This window comes from Lutra lutra, chromosome 10, assembly GCF_902655055.1.
Source record: "Lutra lutra chromosome 10, mLutLut1.2, whole genome shotgun sequence".
NCBI classification, from domain to species: domain Eukaryota; kingdom Metazoa; phylum Chordata; class Mammalia; order Carnivora; family Mustelidae; genus Lutra; species Lutra lutra.
In genome coordinates, this window is record NC_062287.1 from 87612894 (window position 1) to 87632512 (window position 19619).

Below are 19619 nucleotides of genomic sequence, written 5' to 3' on the forward strand. Positions count from 1 at the left end.
AGTCGTCCCAAGATTTATATCCCTGTGGGAAAAGTAAAAAGATTGACATTACTAAGCACCTGTTAGGAACCAAACCCAAGGCTGCTGCTTCATGCATATTTATTATATAACTCCCACAGACTCCTTTTTGAGGTATATACATAGCAAATAGCCACTGAATAAATGATCGACTGATTTTCATCAGAGCCATTTTATAGGCTGAGAAACTGAGGCTCATCAAAGTGAAGGAACTTGCCTAAGATGGCTCAGCTCTCATGTGGTGGGGCTGGAATTCAGTCCAGAGCTCCCCTCTCCCTTTCAACCTTACACCACGAGCTTCCACTCCACTTTATGGGGAGTTAATCCTGTTCTTCCATCCCCATAAGTGGAGGTCTTGAAAATTCAAAGCATCTCCTTTTCCTGAGAGTCTGGGTTTTTCTGGCTCCTTAAAAAGGAAGGGCCTTGAAACAATTTAGAACTACTGGGAGCTATCTTCAGGAAAGGAGGTGGTGGGAACTAACCTCCCTTCCCTCTTGGCGGGGGTAGTAGGACCTCCAAGACCACCTCTGCAGAGGTGGGGCTGCTGAGAGTGCCTTGCTTGAGGATTGTCTCATGACTGAAGAATGGTTTGAATTGGCCCTTGACACTGAAATTCACAGTAGGGAGCACTGGGGCTGTTTGTAGTAATTTGGGAGGAGTGTCTCTAAGGAAATCAGTAATTCTGCTGTTTCTTTTAATTGAAGCCATTCTTTCCCTCCAGCTTCGATCGGGGAGGCTCTAATCTCTGAGTGCTCAAAGGCGTTTATTTGGCGTAATTTGAGAGCAGGATGCTGGTGACACTCTCTTGTGTTGTCTATTGTCTCTTTCTGCTGGCCATGTACCCTGCCTGACACATTACTGTCAGCAGCTTGGTTACACTGCTGCTGCCTGGATTCCAGGATGCAGAGACATGGTCCTGCAGGCCAGAAGGAGCCACTTAGGTTCTGGGTGTCGGGGAGGGGGAAGGTCAGGGGAGCGAGTTAGAAAGAAGCATAGACTTCTCCTAGAGATGGGACTGGGTCGGCTGGGGACCTAGAGGTCACCAGATCCAAACTCTTGCTTGTCTGATAAAGAAACTAAGGCCCAGGGAAATAAAGTAACTTCTCCCAGGACTGACAGTGTATCAGGAAGAAGCCTGGCTCCAGACCCCAGGTCACTGGATTCTCAGCCTAATGCTTCTCCCACTGAAACCAAAGGGACATTTGTCAGACACCACACTGTATATCAGACACTGGGGATACAGAGATGAATTGGGTGTCATCCCAGTGGAACCCACTTCAAGGCAGGCTCCTTCCTAGGATGAAGTTTTACAGACAGACTCTCTGTCGGACAGCACACAATTATGTAGAGCAAGAGGCATGTCTCTGGAGAATTAGGCTCCTGGTTCCTGGTTAGCTGGAGGTCCCAAGTGGTTGTCACCAAGGATACAATGGGTGGTTGACCAGCTAATCAAGAATGAAGCCAGAGTAAGAGGGACCTTATATTGGAACTACGTTATGATTGGATAATATTGACAAGTACCAGGCACTTGCTAGGTGTCAGTTCCTTTGCTAAGTGTTTGGTGCTTTCCCTCATTTAATCCTTAAGTCACCCCATGAGGTAGGCATTACCTTCACTTCACTAACAAACTGAGGTTTAAAGATTAAGAAACTGTGGGGCGCCTGGGTGGCTCAGTCAGTTGAGCAGCTGCCTTTGGTTCAGGTCATGATCCCAGGATTCTGGGCTCATGCACCCCCTTCTGCCAGCTCTGTCCCCAGCTTAGGACCCCAGTGGAACTCTCATCTCAGAAATTAGATTATTCAGTTGCTGGAGACTGGACCTTCCAAGCTTCTCTTGTCTTCCTTCCTAAGCCCAAATCCTAGGGATGTCTCGTGTGGACCCTGGAAGGCAAAGATGAATTCCGTATCTAATTTTATCTGTGTGTGTGTGTGTTGCGGGGGAGTAATTTCCTTTGGCTGGGTATCTGATCACACCCAAAGCCCCATTAAAATGAGTAAAATACATCCATAAATTTATAGAAATGTCAGACCACACAGACTGCCTGACAAAGTGGCCCCACATCACTCTCTATTTTAGAACCCCCTTTTATTTTTCTAAGAGGCACTATTAGTACCCCAAATTGCCTTATTTATATATTAATCATTTATCCATATATTGTCTGCCTCCCCACATTAAAAGGTAAGGTCTTTTGATGGCATGGACCTTGTATGTCTACCTAGCTCCCAGGGTTCATATCAGGTACATAACACTTGTACCTTCTAGAAGGTGTTTTGAATTCATGCCTTGCACCATGCCCTGGGGATACTAATGGTGATTTGGAAGGCCAAGATCTCATAGGAAGAGGCTCAGTTATCCTTCCCCTGATGTTTCTAGAGCACTTCTCAAATGTCCATCATGAAAAGGAGCTTTCGCTTTCACCAGGTATGGTCTCTTGCCATGTCCAATGGTCATTTATTTTGAGGAAAATCAAGTCCTATTTCTTTTAGCAACTTCACAGAAGAGTCATTTATTACTTCCTCTACTTTCAAGGCTCCTAGTTCTGTGCATGGGCCCTGTTCCTTAAAAGCAGGAAGTTGTCTTTGGCCCACCACAGTTGAACATGAAGTGGTAAGATTTTGGTCCAAACCCCGTGGCTTGAGTCAGATTTAAAAGCTTGTCAGCAATAAGTTCTCTGGAGCCTGGCATTCAAGACTGGCATGTGTGGTTACAGATGAGATTTCACAGACGGAAAGCCCAGGAAGAGGTGTGAATTACAAGCTATTAGCTCACGGGGCAATTGCAACTATACCGATCCTGGAAATCTGTTTGGCCCAGATTTTTAAAAATATCCTACCATCCAGCCTCTCCCTCTATAGAGCTTCTGCTCTGTGACATTTGTGTTACTCTTAAAAGCATGTGAAGAATTAACAGGAGTGGGGTTCTTGGACTGGGAAGGAGAACCTGCCTCTTGTGCGTGCATCCCAACAATGCCCACAGCTTCTCACTTTAGCACCTGAGAGGGAGACAGAGCCAGCAGGAATGAGAGGAGAGAGAGAGAGAGTTACTAAAATGGTTAGGTTAAAGCCTAGCAGTCTAAGGGGTGTGTGAACTGTCATGGGAAGAGTGGCAGTAATGACCTACTCTCATAGCCAGGTGGAAAGCCAGGCCGCTCATCAAGCCTGTCCTGGTCCTGGGGTGGTCAGCTCTGTTTAGGACACGGGCTCCCTAAGTCCCAGGGCAGGGCCAATTTTTCTGTGAAATCCTCCCCATCTCATTTGGTCTGTGAGTTACCCCTTTGGAGGAGTCAGTAGTAGGAGCCCCCATCCACTTGCTCTATCTTCCTGGTACTAACAAATATGAGCCCAGTGGCCTGCAAACTCTCTGGCAAGGGGTGTTATCTGGAAACTGGCCTGGAAGCTCCTTGAGTCAAGCAGTGCGGTGGCAAAGAGACGAGGGGCCAGGCTGCTGGATCCGCTGCCCATACAAACGTTTCCCAATCACACCCAACAGCACACTTGCGTTTCAGGCCCCCAGTGTGGCCATCTTTGTGCCCCAAGAAGACTGACTCATGTCAAAGACCAGGTGTCATCCCCAGGCTTGACTCCTGCCCCTGCCACTCAGGTGGGTCAGTTGTGCTCTGAATCTCATTTATTTCGTCTGTAAAATGGGGATGATAATTTGACTTCTTGAAGATGCTCTGAGGGTCACAGGTGTAAAGTCTCTTATGGCTCCTGGACTAACGTGTGACTCAGACTAGCAGCTCTGTAAACTCCAGAAACTGTCCTTTAACACTTGTGAAGATGCTCAAAGAGGTAGGCCAGAGGAAATAAAATCCAGGTTGGAGAGGCACCGGGCTGTGTGGTGAGGTTGGGTTCCTAAGGGACTGGTGGCCATCTTGTTCCCCTCTATCTGGATGGCGCTATCTTGAAGGACAACAGTTCACCTTCATGTCTGACTCTAGAAATCTTGTGGAGTACACTGTAGACCAATCCCATCCTTGTAGAATAGCATTGGAAAATCAGACTGTGCTGTCTCCTCTCTATGGGGGGAGAGGGGTTGGGGGTGGCTTGGGACAATCTTTGCCGAACTTTAAAAAGCAAGGTAATTTTATTCTTGAGACTGAGGAGGAAGAAATACAAAAAGAGTCATACTAAGCTTGTATCACTTGTAAAGCATTTTGACACAATTGCGTTTCACTTGGGCTACAGCCTTTGAGCTGTGAGCCTGTGCTAATTACTTAGCGCTCCGACTCTGTGTTTCCATAGCTATCACGAGGAGTGACTAACCCTCTTAGGGTTCCAAATGCTTTGGAGCTGCTGGCACATTGCTGGCCTTACCGATTGGTTATCATTGCTATGAGTGGTTCCCAGAGAATTCCAGAGTGAGGCTCCCAGAGTGTTGTGGAGAGCGTCAGGGCCACTGGTGGGGTGGCAGGGGGGCTGGGCAAGAATGAGCAGCTGGTGGATCAAGGATCTGGGGTCTGCTCCTCTGCCTTCACTCCCGCTGCCCCTGGAATAAGTCTGCTTTCACCTGTCCTAAATACTGTGGCTCTGCCTAAGGCATCATGGTAAGGGACAGTCTGAAAACGATTGTTTCTCTCTAGCACTCACCTTTCCCCTTTGCTTATTGACAATCCAAGATGGAAAGGTGAGCCCTGCCAAGAATGGGGGGAAACTGGAAGAAGTTGACAATCTGAGTCAAGGTCTGGGTGTTACTCAGGTTCTGTAAGACTTGGAGTCTCTGAATCTCTTGTTCCTTAGTTTCTTCATCTGGAAAATGGGTCCGTGGCATTTACCTGCTGGGCCTCACAGAACTGCTTTGGGAAATGGAATTGGAGAAGGAAGCCACCCACATGGCAAGATCACTAAGGCTGGCTTACACTTCCATCTGTCTGTTCCCCAGGGGTTGGAGCCCAAATGTGCCCTAAACTAATATTGGATTTTTGAGAAGCTATCTGAGATTTCAGTACTGTCCCTGGAGTGTGTATCATTGCCCGCCCCCCTTTTATCCCACAGGCGCCAAGTGTTCCCTAAGTCCTTATTTAGTCCTGTTGAGGGAGGAAGGTGAGGTGTGAACCTGGGAGCTAGCGTGAGTTACTCAAGGTCATGCAGCTTATAACTAACAGGATTTAAGCTAAAACCAGTTCCTCCTCCCAGGTGGGGGCCCTGGGGCTCAGAAGCGTATCAGCGGCCCGCTAACCCCCTGGATGTAGCTCCCACCTGTGTGTGACAGCCTTGGTCTGCCTCGGCATTCATGCAGGGCCTCCCTTGAACTAAGTACAGTCAGCCAGTTCCTCAAAGTACGGGCAGCAGACCGAGCAAAAGCTGAACCAGAACGAGGTGATATAGCCAGAATCATAACTACACCAGGACAAGCAAATGTAGTTACCAGAGTGGGACCCCTTTTTTCCCTCCTTGCAGCAGGAAAAACCCCGTGTGGGTCCCAGAAAGGCTTTCTCATTTCATTTTACCACATCCTGGCTTTGTGTTAGTCAATCTGCTAAAACTGATTTGATCAAAAAAAAGAAGAAAACAAAGGTTTCAAGGCCAGACCTGAGTGTTTCCTGATCGCCATGGCAACACGCAGGTGTACACACTGTGGTTTCTCTCCCTCTCTCTTCCTGGAGACTCGCTCACTGAAGATTGCTTGACCTTCAGAGTTGTGTACTGAAATGACAGTGCTGGGGCACACACTCTCCTTTGCCTGAAAGATTCTTTTGGATCCAGGATCCAGGCTTTCTCCACCCTGTCCCCTTCCCTTTTTCCCATCACCCTACAAGGAGGCAGGGGTGGGGTCTTTTTTCAGACTGCAAAACAACTCCAGAGCTCCACTGGGTCAGTCCTGTGGAGGCCTCCATGGAAGGGTCAGGATAGTGACTGAGAAGTCCCTTTGGACTCTCATCTGAGAGGGCAGAGGTAATGGGCCCCTGCTGGTTTGGTGTTGGCGGCCATGACAGGCTCTATGGTCCATGGACAAGAGGCTGAAAGGTCAGGGGGTATAACCAGGCGCCAAGAAGTTGGGGTACATTTCCTTTCTAAGTGCCAAGAGATGAATAGCTCGGTTGAAAGCAACCCAGGACACATTTCTGGAGGAAATTCTCTGGGTATGATAGTGTATGACTATTTTCTCTGCTCATTAAACCCTCACCCACCTCCGGGGGCAATTCCGGGAGAGACTGAGTCACCCAAGACTCATGGTCTGCACTGGGCAGCCAAAGGCGATTCGGCCACTGAGTGTGATTTTGGCCTCATTCAGAAGTGGATCCTGAACAATAGATCCTTTCACCAGGCACTCATCACATGGGCGTCAGGGGATGGGGGCGAGTGACGTGGGGGCAGCAGGAAGGCTGCCAGTCTTCTGGCCTGGCGGGCCTGGGTGGCAGCAGGGGCCCTAAGAGCTAGGAAGGCTCCCGGATAGAAACTGGAGGGCTTTAAAGACAATCAAAGAAACAAAGAATAGAATGGTTTCTTCGTGTCCTGTTAAGACAGTAGATTGTGGCTTTATTGGGAACAGCTTGCTCAGGCCTTTTATAAGAGCAGTTCAGGAGTGAGAGCACTGGACGAGGAGTCAGGAATCTAACAGTTATGGACCTCGAAGGCCCTGCTTTTCTCACAACGGCCTGGGGGACGATGCTCAGTTATTCTGGATTTTCTCTTAGAAACTGCCATTGCCCCACCTGGCTTTAAACATAGACGATCCAATTAACCATTATGCTTGGGGGGAAAAAAATTTGGCCTTTTTCCTCCCTGCTTCTAATCAGAATCAGTTCAGTTAGGTTTGTGAGTTGTGTAATCTTTTTTTAGACATGAGCTCAGCAAAATCAGAAGACAGAAACAGAATCCTGGCTACTTCAAGATAAACACTATGAAAATGAAAAATGTGGGGGAACCCACCAGCGCTTCCGGCTGGCAATACCCGAGAAGCTTGCCTGCCACCTCCTCCCAGGGGCTCATGGTGTTAGACGCAGTTAGCCTGAAGGGCCATCCCTGGCTTGACTGGCTTGGCATTTTAGCTTGGTCTGTTGAGATTTCCGGGCTGGGCAGAAAACATCTCAAAATGTCACAGGGACAGCCTGCGGTCTGGTGTCCCAGCCCTGGGCCAACCCTAAGTCCCAAGCTCCTCTCTTCATTTGCCCTGCCTGATGGGCCAGAGGCTGTAAAGGTCAGGGGAAGCCTGAGGCTGTAGCTCAGGTTGAATTCTCCACCACCAAGGGGATCACAAGACCGGCACAGGTAGAATCAGTAAGAGGTAGGCAGCCCATTGTTGGGGCAAGCCAGTGAACAGGGAGACCTCCGAATCTCCTCCTGAGGGAGAGGGTGGACGTTCCTTAGGGAGGGCCTCCACTGAAGCCTTACCTGTTCTTGAGCAAACAGGTTCTTGAAGAACCTGTTCTTGAGCAAAGGCCCTGACCTCTTGAGTCTTATGGCCCAGAATCAAGGGACCTCTGATCTTATAGTAATATTCAGGAAGCTCAAATTCCTCTTTCCAGAGCTCTCTTGTAGAGCTCACCTCTCTGCACTTGAGAAACCCCGTGGAGGATAAGAGACTTCCTGTATTCTAGCATCTTCTTCACACACAGGGTGCTGTTCTCACCTCAGTGTGATTGGCTGGACTGCCCAGTCTGAAACGTAGCCCCTGCTTACAAGCTCTGGTTCCTCCTATCTTCTCTGTGAATCACTTACCTCCTGCCTAAAAGGGGAAAATGAAGGTGCCGACCACATGGAATGGTGGCAAGAATGAAATGAATTCTGAGGTGCAGACGTTGAAAAGCTCACACGGTTCTGTGTTGGCAATGGGGGAGTCATGACGCTTGTCTTTGTGGCCGTGGGAACTATACCAGGCGCCGGGTCCCAGGAGCTGGCCCTATTCCCAACTTCAGGAAAAATCCATTTCCCCCAGACACATAGCCGACTCTGGGACCAAATCAGTAGGAAAAAAAATCCTATTCTGCCTTATCCCTCTTGGGGAGATGTCAAATAGGGACTAGGCACATCTGGGGGACTCATGATGGAGAAGCAATGAATTCATTTGGGACTATCTGGAGAAGTCTGTTTCGGAGGACCAGGAGGCTCTGGGCACAGGACGACTGTGTGTCATCTTCTGCTGGCCTCCACCTGCCACGAAGCATGACTGTCATCCTCTCTCAGACCTGACCGTAGAAATGGTCCTATGACAGTATGCTCATTGCAGAGATGACAGCCAGAATTCAGACCGATAAAGCCACTTCCAACACTTAAAGTGGCTCTCTGAGACCCTCACTTCCAGGGAAAACAGGAGAGATTCTCAGAAGCAGGTGCTTCGTGAGAAAGACGTTTTAAACGTCTGACCAGGAATTCTCAACAAGACCCAGCTGGTGATTTTCTAGATGTCACTTGGGGACTGGACCTGAGATGTGTTCTTTGCACCTCCCAAGTCTGCTTGTCCTGAGTTTTGGGGAGCAGGCTAGAGTATCCCCATATTCATTCATTCATTCATTCATTCATTCACTCATTTAGTCATTCATTTGTTCAGCCTGTGCCTACTCTAGGCAGTACTGTGCTGAGTACTGGGGACACAGTGTGGAGGGAGACATACAGCCTGGGCTGTCACAAGGCCACAAGGAAGTTCTGAAATTCCAGAATCTTGGAATCTCTATTACTAAAGAAACCTGGGGTGATCCTAATTCCTTATAATTCTTTACCTGTTCATTTCACAGACTTCTTTGAGAAACCAGTGTAACCTAGGGAGTCTGTCCCACCCAAACCCCTCTACGTGTACACAAGTGCACACAAAGATGTAAATACACACATAGGCTTGCACACAACACTGAAGGCTTATGGACACCCCTTTAAGACCAACTGGTGGATTCAAGGTAGAAAACCTCTTGTCACCCAACTCCATTGCTAGTCAACTGTGAGACCACCCTCACCCCACTCACCTCTCAAGAAAGTTTGCAGACACATGGATAATGGCAAGTTAGGGAAAAATTACACAGTGCTCTATTCTCAGCAGATGGTGTGATTTTCTCCCACTTGGGGGGAGTGACTTGGGCAAACCATTCGTCTCCGGCCTTGCAATCTCACTTGGCAAGGTTTTGAAATGTGCTGGGCCAATTTTACTAGAGAGACCTATTTTCCTTGATCTGTGGCTTAGTGGAAAATATAGGTAAGATTAATGGTATTATATGGGTCAGCTAGGATTTATCCGAGTAAGAATGAATTTACCCCAGAACCCTGCATAGTTAATTGGCAGCCCAGCACCAAAGTTAGATCCCTGCTTCTCCTACCTGGATGACTGGAGTCAAGTTATTGAATCTATTTGTGCCTCTGTCCCCTTGTCTCTAAAAGGGTTTGGCAGTAGTGCCTCCTTCATAGCACTTTTTGTGGGAATTAAATTAGCTGGAGTATATAAGCTGCCTAATAGGTATGCAACACCATTGACTTTAATTAATTGCCAATCACCTATCAAACCGGGATCGGGGGGCGCCTGGATGGCTCAGTGGGTTAAGCCTTGCCTTCAGCTCAGGTCATGATCTCAGGGTCCTGGGATGGAGCCCCACCTTGGGCTCTCTGCTCAGTGGGGAGTCTGCTTCCCCCCATCTCTCTGCCTACTTGTGATTACTCTTTCTGTGTCAAATAAAATAAAAATAATTAAAAAAAAAACTGGGATCCGTTGATATCATCATCCATTGAGAAAATTGAGTGTCAGAGAGGGGAAGGAACTAACTAGCTATGTAGCCTAGAGCAAGGGGCTGTGTCAAGATTCGAACCCAGATGTGGGAGGTCCTCAGTACGCCAAAGTCTGGTGCTAGGGAGTAGGTTAGACTCTTGGAAAGCACCTTTTTCTAGACTTCCTGACAGGTCCCTGGCAAACCTCTTCTTGAGAAACCCTGGGCACTGGACCCCATGACCCCTCTGTCCCTCCTATAGTCACAAGCACTCCAATGGCTTGGGTGGCCCTTCTCCCCCCAGAGAGACTCCTCCCTGAATGCGAAAGTGGCTTTGAACAGTTAATGTTGCCTGTTGGGTCTCTCAGATGGAGGGACTTGGGACCGTTTCTTTGTTACATGACACAGGAGATTTATGGGAGACCAGAGGGCTCAACGGAAAACATTCTTGACTTACTTTCAGCTGGAAATGCTTGTGTGAGAGATGCAATTGGCCATGCAGTATTAGCCCTCTTGAGTCACCACAGATCCCGAATCACAGAAGCTTCTGTTTCTCAGGAGAAAAACACACATGTGTTAAGTCCTGCTTCTCTGGAAGGGGTTCATGGTGTGGCCATGGCCGGAGAGGCTGGTGCCTGTCCAGTCATCTGTGGTCCATGGCTACTCACACCTCGATTTGTTCTAACTTTCCCTAAACCTTGGGAATATTCTGGAGACACTATGCACCGGGGAGGCTGGAAGGTCATCAAAAGTTACTTCAGTTGGAGTTGGCCATATTAGCCCAATGGGTAAGTGTGTTGCATGCATGGCGGCAGACTGACTGGATTTGAATCCTGGTTTCATCATCACTAGTTCTGTGAACCTGGGCATGTTTCTTCCCTTCTCTGTACCTCGATTTCTGTATCTGTAAAGTGGGGATAATAATATCATCTACCTCATAGGGTTGTTTTAAGGATAAAATGAGTGAGTACTTGTGAAGTGTGTAGAGGGGTGTCTGCCCAGTCTATATTTGCTATTATTGCTGCTGGTATAATTAGTATCCTTTGGAGTTATAATTGGGGTTTGCGTCAGTGTGAAGGGAGCGTGTTGGAAAGTCTTCATAAATTATGAAAGGCTACACAGCCTTGAAGGCTTGGTCCCTCTCAAGGCAAGAGGGAGCCAGAGGGAGGAACTCAGAAGGCTCTTGGGGAGGGCTGACTGGGGCGCCATCTTTGCATATGCCCTGGTGGCGAACTTCCATCCGGCCTCGTTCGCTGACTGAAGCCAAACGTGAGCCGTGGGGCTTCCCCTCTGCCCAGAACTGCGCATTCCCTGGGCAGCCCCTACCCGCTACCTGCCATGTGGCGGGCCGGGTAAGCCGCCCCACGGAGGGTGGCCGTAGGTTGAGGTCCCCTGGTCCTTGCTGTCCCGGCTGACCGCAGGCACGCGCAGCCACGCACGCACTCCCGCCGCTCACGCGAGCTGGCGTGCTCACACGACGCATGCGCGTCGGGTCTCTGCAGTCACGCAGGCGGCTGCCTATGGAACTCAAGGCATTTTTTTCAAACGTCTCGGTTCCTTCTGCATTTGCATGTTCTGGGTGCCAGCTGGTAAACGAGAATGAATTTTAATACGACAGAAACTGCCGTTCGGCTCCAAACCACCGTCTGGGCCTCAGACTTTATTTTTAACCCGGGAGTGACAGCGGCCACCTGGCCACACAGGGACAGGCCGATCACCCCGCTCCCGCGGCCTCCCCTGAGCAGCCTCCCCTCCGAGAAGCTGACTGCGAGGCTGTGTTCTCCTTTTGTATGCTGGCCGAGGAAAGCTGCCGGAAGGGCCGTCACCCGGCCTGTTTTCCCACCGCGTGAAGACTGGCTGACAAAGGCCAAAACTGAAAATGTCAGTGAGAACAAACAATATTTCAAAAGAGCCTTGTGCAGTTCCCTCCTTGCTGTCCTCCTCCCTCATCAGCCAGGCATTGTGTGAGCTGCCGAAGGACACCCCCAAAAGGAATGAATCACGCAAAAACACGCGCTCTCCGGGCCACTCAGTACTGATGCTTTTAAAATGGACCCACACGCTAAGGACACAAAAAGAGAAGCAACTGATGGAGGCTTCTGTCTTATCGAAGCTCCCTTTCTTGCTTCTTCTTTTAGTATTTTCAGAGGCGAGGAAGATCATACAGAAGTTTGACAGTTCTCTCATCATCTTATTTTGTAAATCATCAGACACCGCTTCCTGGTGGTTAGAACTGCTTCCTGCTCGGAAAGGAGAAAGCGGTTGTTGTCGATTCAGCTCTCCAACACCAGCCGTGTGTTTGTCCTTCTATGGCCCTTGTTTTGGAGCGCTTCTCCCCTTTAGAGCCGATGCTCGCTCTAATGACCTGGAAGGATCCCAGGTCCACAGCAAAGTGCTTTGGAGAGTGGGTTTCAGTGCTATGCAGACCCGAGATGGGATTCCAACTCTGCCATTGGCTGACTTGGGGAAATTGTTTAATTTTTCTGAGCTTCAGTTTCTTTGCCTATAAATAACACATACACACATGCATACATTCACTGCTTGGCATTTGTGAAAGATGGGGTTCCAGAGAACTCCAGAAGTGCTGGGGACCCAAGGACATTGCAGTAACAGGCCTCCCCTCCCCTGGCTATCAGCTCAGAACTGAGGAACAAAGCAGCTGAGATTCAGGAAATCAACTACAGGTTCTAGATAGAAGTGCTCACTTCCTGGGGCAACTCATTTTTCTGAGCTTCAGTTTTCTCATTGATTCATAAGCAGGATCTTCTGACTTTTCTCTGGACCTGACCCAGTGAGGGATAGAGTCAGTTAAAGGCAGTTCTGTCTGAATCCAGAGCTGGCTTCTAACTACCAACATGGTGCCTGGCCTGGCTCGTGGTCCACCATATGGTAGGCCCAGCAGAAACGTCAGTAAGCTTCTTTGTCGGCCAAGGACTGCACTTGAGGCTCAAGGACGTGGTCAGGAGAAATCACAGTCCTCTAGGATGGCTTCAATGACATCACCTTTCCATGTTGGAGTTCACTGGAGTGCCAACTAGGGATGATAACACAGCCCCAGAAAAAGAAGGAGTTTTCTATTAATGGTTTAGAAGCCTTGTGAGATGGTTTCACAGAATCAGGTAGAAGCAGATAATTCTTCAGCTCCTTGTTGAGATTTTAGATTCATGTCTGCAAAATTCACAGGAGCCCTTGGATTAAATCATGCTTTAGCCAGTTGATAGCCATTAGGCTTCGTTTTATTTTTTTTTTTTTTTTTTTTTTTTAAAGATTTTATTTTATTCATTTGACAGAGAGAAATCACAAGTAGGCAGAGAGGCAGGCAGAGAGAGAGGAGGAAGCAGGCTCCCTGCTGAGCAGAAAGCCCGACGTGGGGCTCGAACCCAGGACCTGGGATCATGACCTGAGCTGAAGGCAGCGGCTTAACCCACTGAGCCACCCAGGCGCCCCATAGGCTTCGTTTTAAATGGCATTAACTCTTGGGAGCCAACCACTGATCTTGGCTCTCTCTGTCAATATGTGGAAGGTGTGTTTTGTAGGAAATTTTAAGGAACCATTTATTCATTCAGTAAATATTTATTGAACATCTACTGTCCATCACACTGTTGTAAGAATTAGAGAAACCAAATAAACAGGTAAAGGGTCCTTGCTTTTCTTGGAGCTTCTATGACAGGAAGGGCAGATGGATAATAATTGAATGCACAAATAAATAAACAAGTTGTTGTGGGGATACTAAAGCAGGGCAAGTGAGGGAGATGCATGGGTTGGGAAACAGTGTTCAGGGAAGGCCTCTAAGAGGGAGTGACGTGGAGCTAAAACACAAAACGTGATGATCTGAGAACAGAACATTCTAGACAGAGGGCATGTAGATAATGTGTTCTAAGGGAGCAAAGAGCTCAGAATGTCCAAAGGAACTGAAGGCAAGTTTATGCCTGGAGCAGAGTGAGCTGCTGAGGGCTCAAGAGGGAGATAGGAACCAGCTCCTGTAGGTCTTGTCAGCCATGAAGAGGACATTTATTCTGGGTGCAACCAGAAGCATTAGAGTTTACAAGGGAGGGAGGGATATCACATGATTGTGGGAAAATGCTCATGGTATAAGATAAAGTAGAAAAAAGGATGCCCAAATCTAAAACTGTACATTTAGTACTGTTTTAACTATATAAGTACAGAAGTACACACACACACACACACACATTCAGAAAACTGAAAGAAGATAAAATATTTCAAGTGTTGGCAGTAGTGATAACCTTGCTTTTCCTTCATTATTTCCCTGAATTTGTCAGTTTTCTACAAGTTGTATTACTTTAAGAATCAGAAAAAAGTCATATGCTTTTAAAAAACTTGTTTGTAGGGATGCCTGGGTGGCTCAGTCAGTTAAATGTCTGCCTTCAACTCAGGTCATGATCCCAGGGTCCTAGGATCGAGCCCCACATAGGGCTCTCTGCTCTGTAGGAAGTCTGCTTCCCCCTCTCCCTCTGTCTGCCACTCCCCCTGCTTGTGCGCTTGCTCTTTCTTTTTCTCTCTCTCTGTTAAAGAAATAAACAAAATCTTAAAAAAAAAATTTTTGTTTGTAGAGCACCCAATGGAGACAATGCCAGAGTTGATGCTCCTTTACTGTGTCTTAGCTCAGAGTTGAGCTTAGTGTGTGGTGCTTTGGAATGCTGGAGTGAATGTTGAAAGCTCTGGCCAGTGGAGACATTCTGTTTTGTTCTTTTCTTTTCTTTTTTAAAAGAGTTATTTATTTATACCTTTTTAAAAAATTAACATACACTGTATCATTAGCCCCAGGGGCTGTTTTTGTTTTTAATGAATTTACCCTCAGACAGACTTCTTAACCCTTCCCAAATAAGTTATGCAAAAGCATGTACCATTTCTGTTTCATCCCACAGATTTGAATATAACCTGCCGATATGCAGGTGTGTTCCACGTGGAGAAGAACGGTCGTTACAGCATCTCCAGGACGGAGGCTCCTGACCTCTGCAAGGCTTTCAACAGCAGCCTGCCCACCATGGACCAGATGGAGAAAGCCCTGAGCGTTGGGTTTGAGACCTGCAGGTAGGAGGAGGAAAGCCGGGGGTGGGGCGTTGGGGCGGGGCCTAGGCCTCGGAGGCTCCTCCCTGACAGCTGATGGATGGTTGCCTGAAGGGTGGGCCCCACCTATCAATTTGGCCAAGTCAACCTAGAACCTGTAGGACAACAGGAATTTAAAGCCAGCTAAAGACACCTTCGTGAATCATAGTGGGGTTGCCCAGAGGAGGCCATTAAGGGTCAGCAGCTGGAATCCTCCTCCCTAAAGTGCTTCCACAGCTCTCTCCCAGCTTTGAAGCAGCGTGCAGTATCATTGTCGGAACCACAAGAAAACATAAACCAAATAACAGTGTTTAAAATAAATATGAGCCTGGTGGAGTCTTGGCTGAGCAGACTTGGCTCAAAGCAGCGTTTTCGAACAACTCCCTCTCTCTGTCTCTCTGTCTCTCGTGTGTTTGTTTCTCTTCTGTGTTGCTCTGGCTTGACCAGAAATAAAAGGATATGAAAATTATTAAGATGTGTTATTCTAAGTGAGAGGGAAGTGGTCAGAGGGACACAGGAGACCTCCTGAGAGACCTTGCATGGGACATCACAGAGCTCCCTGGACCCCAGCTCATGCCATGCTGCTCAGGGCGCTCACAGCAGGCAGTGGCCCTGTGTGTTTGAATTTCCGCTGACCCTGTGGTGAGCGAGAGACACCAAGAGCTAGTAGTGGTGACAGCCACGGCAAAGTGGTTTGGTTGGTTTGTTTTCACTAGAAGAGCTCTGGGTAATCCGAACAACTGCTCTGAAGTTTCCAGCCTGCCAGCAGCTCCCCCCTGTTTTTGCAATGTAATGTCATTAGATAAAGTGGTTCCCCTTCCTCTTAAACACACACGCACACATGCAAACACAGGCTGCTCTTTCAAAGTCAAGTTGGGGAAGGCTTTATTCAGACCATGAAATGTAATGTCAACGTGCCTACGCTGGCCCTTGCTTGCAGAGGATGCACACACATCAGGAGTGGCAGCAGGGTCTCTCTTCCTGAAAACGGAAAGAAAAATCTTTACTCCCACATGGCACTGAGAAGGTAGCCACTAGCCCCATGTGGCAATTTGCACTAAATGACAAAGAAAATTCAGCTTTGGTTCTTCGGTGACACTGTTGACATTTGGTTGCTCCACAAGCCCCAGGTGATGAACGGCTGCCAGATTGGAGGGCATAGATTCTAGACAGAACATTTCCATTCCTGCAGAACGTTCTACTCAGCGGTACTGCTCTGAAAAAAAGGGCGGACGTGCACGCACATCTGCGTGCGTTCAGAGCTAGGTCTGGGAGAACCCGAGAGCAGCAGAGGGAGAAGCTCTGTCCGCTGCTCCCAGGGCGGGCCAGGGAGCAGATCCATGCATCCCCTTCCCAAGGCCAATTGTTTAAATATGGCCCTGACTCGGCCAATAGCCTAAGAAAGTAGACTTACTAGACTGAATCTGGGTTGTGAAATACAGACAAGACATACTTAGGAAACACAGAAATGTTCCCATCTGCTGAAAGCAAGGGGAGTTCTTCAGACTCCCACAGGCTAAGCTCCACGCACGTAGAGGTGGGACGCACCCTGCTGTCCACTTGCCCACGTCCCCTCTATCCTTGGACTGCACCTGGCATTGATCTGATTTCTGCACTTTATGGATGAAGCAACTGAAGCTTGCAGACATGCCAGAGCTCACCCAGGGCCATGTCGCTTGCACCAGGAGGGGTCCAGAGGCTAATTCCGCTTCATCTGAGCCCAGGGCAAGAATTTCATGACCCTCCCGAGGGACTAAGGGCAAGGGGGAGACAGAAGCACGATGTGTGGATTTGCTGAGCGTTTCTTTCCTCCCTGTGAACAGCAACTTGCTGGGGCAGTATATACACATATATAAATTTTAATATCCCAACTCACATGTGGTGGGACATCTACAAGGGGCAGTTGGCTCGTGGTGGCAACAACTGGGGCATAACTTAAAAAGGGAATGTAGATTCTAGAATGTCAGTGTGACACAGATCTCCCAGTGTGATGTGGGCGGGGTGGGGAGTAGGCTCACCAGAGTGTTGCCATTAAAAAAAAAAAAAAAAAAGAAAGAAAGAAAGAAAGAAAAAGAAAAACGGTGCCAAAGAAATCTATCCTTCCACCCATAGCGGGTATTAAGTGTTGCAAAACGCATTTCCATAATTTCACTCAGGCGCTGTGAATCAGATCTCTGCCCTGAGACAGGTGGCTGAGGCTCATAGGCTCGGATAAAACCCTAGCAGCCACTCTCTTCCGTCTGCCCAACCCTGATTAGTAGCATTTCCCAGATAGATGGAAACTTATTAACATTTAATTGCTCTCTCTCTCTCTCCCCACTAAACTAAGGAGTCTTTGGAGAAACCAGTCTGTCCTTTCAAAGGAGGAATTAGTCATGCAAGCTACAGTTGCGACATGGACCCGATGGGTTCTGTGTGCTTAGAAATTTCAAACTCACAGCCATTTCCGTGGGTCTTGCAGGATGATGAACTGTGAGCTGTTACCTCTGGTAGCAAAGATTAAAAAGGCGAGACCGCCATGCATTTTACCCAGCATTGCATTTTCAGAAACTTGCTGGATTTAGCTTGGTCCTCTCTACCCTACCCCTGCCACCAACCCCTTCACTGCACATATCTTATTTTTGGAGGCATTTTATATTCAGGAGAGATTGTGCAGTGAGTGAGTACTTAGCTTCCGAGATGCGGACTGAAGAGGCTGGGTGCTCTCTGTTGTATCCCACGGGGCCTCAGGCTCCATCATGCTCCCAGAAACATCTTGGTGAAGGCAGAGGGGGCTTACGCACTTCTCTGACTGAGCTGCCTCTGGAAAATTCCTGAGCTAAATGAGGCACCGCTATCTACTTACTTAATCACTATTACTCCCATTTTAATGACAGTCAATTTACTTCCACTGGCAATGAAATTATGCCTGGGATGCTCATGAAGAAAATATACTGTGTTTCTAACATATAAACAAGGCTTCGTGTTTATAGTAATGGAGTCAGGAGGGAGGGAATCACAGGGAAAGGTGACACAAAAAAGGAAGAGTAGAGGATGGGAAATAGGCAGGTCTGACCTGTGTGGACTGAAAGGAAGAGCCACCTAGTCCTAGCTTATGGGAACTGGTCGTCTGATGTATTTTCTGGAAAATATGAAGGCGATAGAGAGCCAGAGTGGATCTTACCTCAGTGACTCATGCTTCCTTCCACATGTTCAAACTGACTTGACACTGCTGCCCACATAATTTATTTGAAAGCAGTTTTCTTCTCCTAGAGCACCTGGCTGCCTCGGTCAGTAGAGTGTGCAACTCTTGATCTCGGGGTTGTGAGTCTGAGCCCCACATTGGGTGTAGAGATTATTTAAATAAAACTTTTTTATTTTTAAAAAGTCAGTTTTTTCTTCCATGAATCTTTTTTTTTTCTTTTAAAGCTCTTTACAGAGCTCTAAATAAAATCACCTTGCTTCCCTCAGTGTTGATCCCTTTCCTTCTCTTTCTTGGCTGTTGTTTCTGGATTTCACGTAACCAGTTGTTGAAACCTGTATGATCCCCAGAGGTGAACCGAATGACCCCGGGTGCTGTGTGAGATGTCATCTGATGGCACGTCACACAGTCCCCATCACAGCCTCGCAGGGGGATAACCTCTCGCTTTCATTTTGCAGGTACGGGTTCATAGAAGGGCATGTGGTGATCCCCCGTATCCACCCCAACTCCATCTGTGCGGCCAACAACACAGGGGTGTACATCCTCACATCCAACACCTCCCATTATGACACGTACTGCTTCAATGCCTCAGGTTGGTTCCAAGGGGATGGTCTTTGTGTCTGGGGTGGCCTTGGACACACATCAGTCTTGGCTTAAGTAGGGAGTCATGCAGCTTCCATTCACATAACGGATGCTCGTTGAATATCTCCACAGCCGCAGCAGAGACAGGCTTCCTCTCTCCGGAGTGCTTACTTGCAAGGCAGGGAGGCTGACAGGAAAGAGAGAAAGAGTCAATACCTCATACGAAGTCAAAAAGTGATGAGTGCTATAAAAAAGAAAGCCGAAGAAGAGGCTTCTGAGTGCTAGGGAAGCTTTTCTCTGAGAAGGTGGCCTGCGAGGGTGCCTATGAGGAGGTCCATTTGAGAGAGAGCCCCAACTGGTGTCAGGGAGAACAGCCATGGGCAGAGAGGACAGCAGTGCCAAGCCAGGCATGGGGGAGCACTGCGACTTATTCTGAGGACACCGAGGAGACCAGGTTGGATAAAGCCCAGTGATCAGAAGGGCAATGCTGAGGAATGACGTCAGAGACGTAAGCAGGGCTCGGGTCCCATAGGGCCTTGTAGGCCATGGTAGAGAGTGTGGATTTTATTCTCAGTGGGATGGGAAGTCACTGCAGGGTTTTGAATCGGGAAGTGACATGAACCTAATGATGGTATTGGGGTACAAGCCAAATGGCTTGGTTTAGAAGTATTTATTCTATGTTGGGCCTGGAGAGAAAGCTGGGAGGATGTATGTACGGTAGGCCTTTGACCTTCTTGAGTTTCCTTTCCCAACAATTGAGAGCCTTGACAACCAGAGAACAAGAAAACCAAGTTAAGATGTGTGTGCTTTACTGCAGGCCTGGCCCCTCTGCCTGTCAGAGGGACTTGCTTCCAACCACTGCCCTAGAAACTCATGTTTATTAGTCTAATTCAGGCTCCAGCAGAATTCAAGAATTCTCCATGTTGTGTATCTTCAGGGTCTCTTGAGAAGGGTCAAACACACAAATGTCAAGCTTTTGAATGCCAACAATCAAATGTTGTTTGACTACTTCCTTCTCAAACTGGGGCTTCTGTTCCTCAGGAAGGTCTGAGATTATGTGAAGGGAAGATGGAACCATGAGGTAAATTCGATACGTCTTCCTGGCATATCTGTTTTCCTTAGAGATGGGAAGGAGGGTGTTAAATT

General features: G+C 48.1%; 1 protein-coding gene and 2 long non-coding RNA genes across 14 annotated transcripts in view; 1 reads left to right on the forward strand and 2 right to left on the reverse strand.

The window, feature by feature from the left end:
• The window catches only part of CD44 (CD44 molecule (Indian blood group)), an 86510-nt gene that overhangs the window by 19946 nt on the left and 46945 nt on the right, over positions 1 to 19619 (forward strand). For all 11 annotated transcript variants that reach the window (XM_047690896.1, XM_047690898.1, XM_047690900.1 and 8 more), the window contains exons 2-3: positions 14530 to 14695; positions 18350 to 18483. In XM_047690896.1, the coding sequence (XP_047546852.1) occupies positions 14530 to 14695; positions 18350 to 18483 (300 nt within the window). The remainder of the gene's footprint in view (positions 1 to 14529; positions 14696 to 18349; positions 18484 to 19619) is intronic.
• LOC125078365 (uncharacterized) lies at positions 113 to 11070 on the reverse strand. 2 transcript variants are annotated; one of them, XR_007120872.1, is made up of 5 exons: positions 10977 to 11070; positions 10101 to 10190; positions 4608 to 4651; positions 2852 to 3010; positions 113 to 1898 (listed from the first exon to the last, which is right to left on the reverse strand). It is a non-coding gene; the product is annotated as an uncharacterized LOC125078365 (long non-coding RNA). The 2 variants fall into 2 exon arrangements; XR_007120873.1 differs by lacking the exon at positions 2852 to 3010.
• On the reverse strand, positions 15593 to 16639 carry LOC125078364 (uncharacterized). Its single transcript, XR_007120871.1, has 3 exons — positions 16587 to 16639; positions 16303 to 16463; positions 15593 to 15691 (listed from the first exon to the last, which is right to left on the reverse strand). It is a non-coding gene; the product is annotated as an uncharacterized LOC125078364 (long non-coding RNA).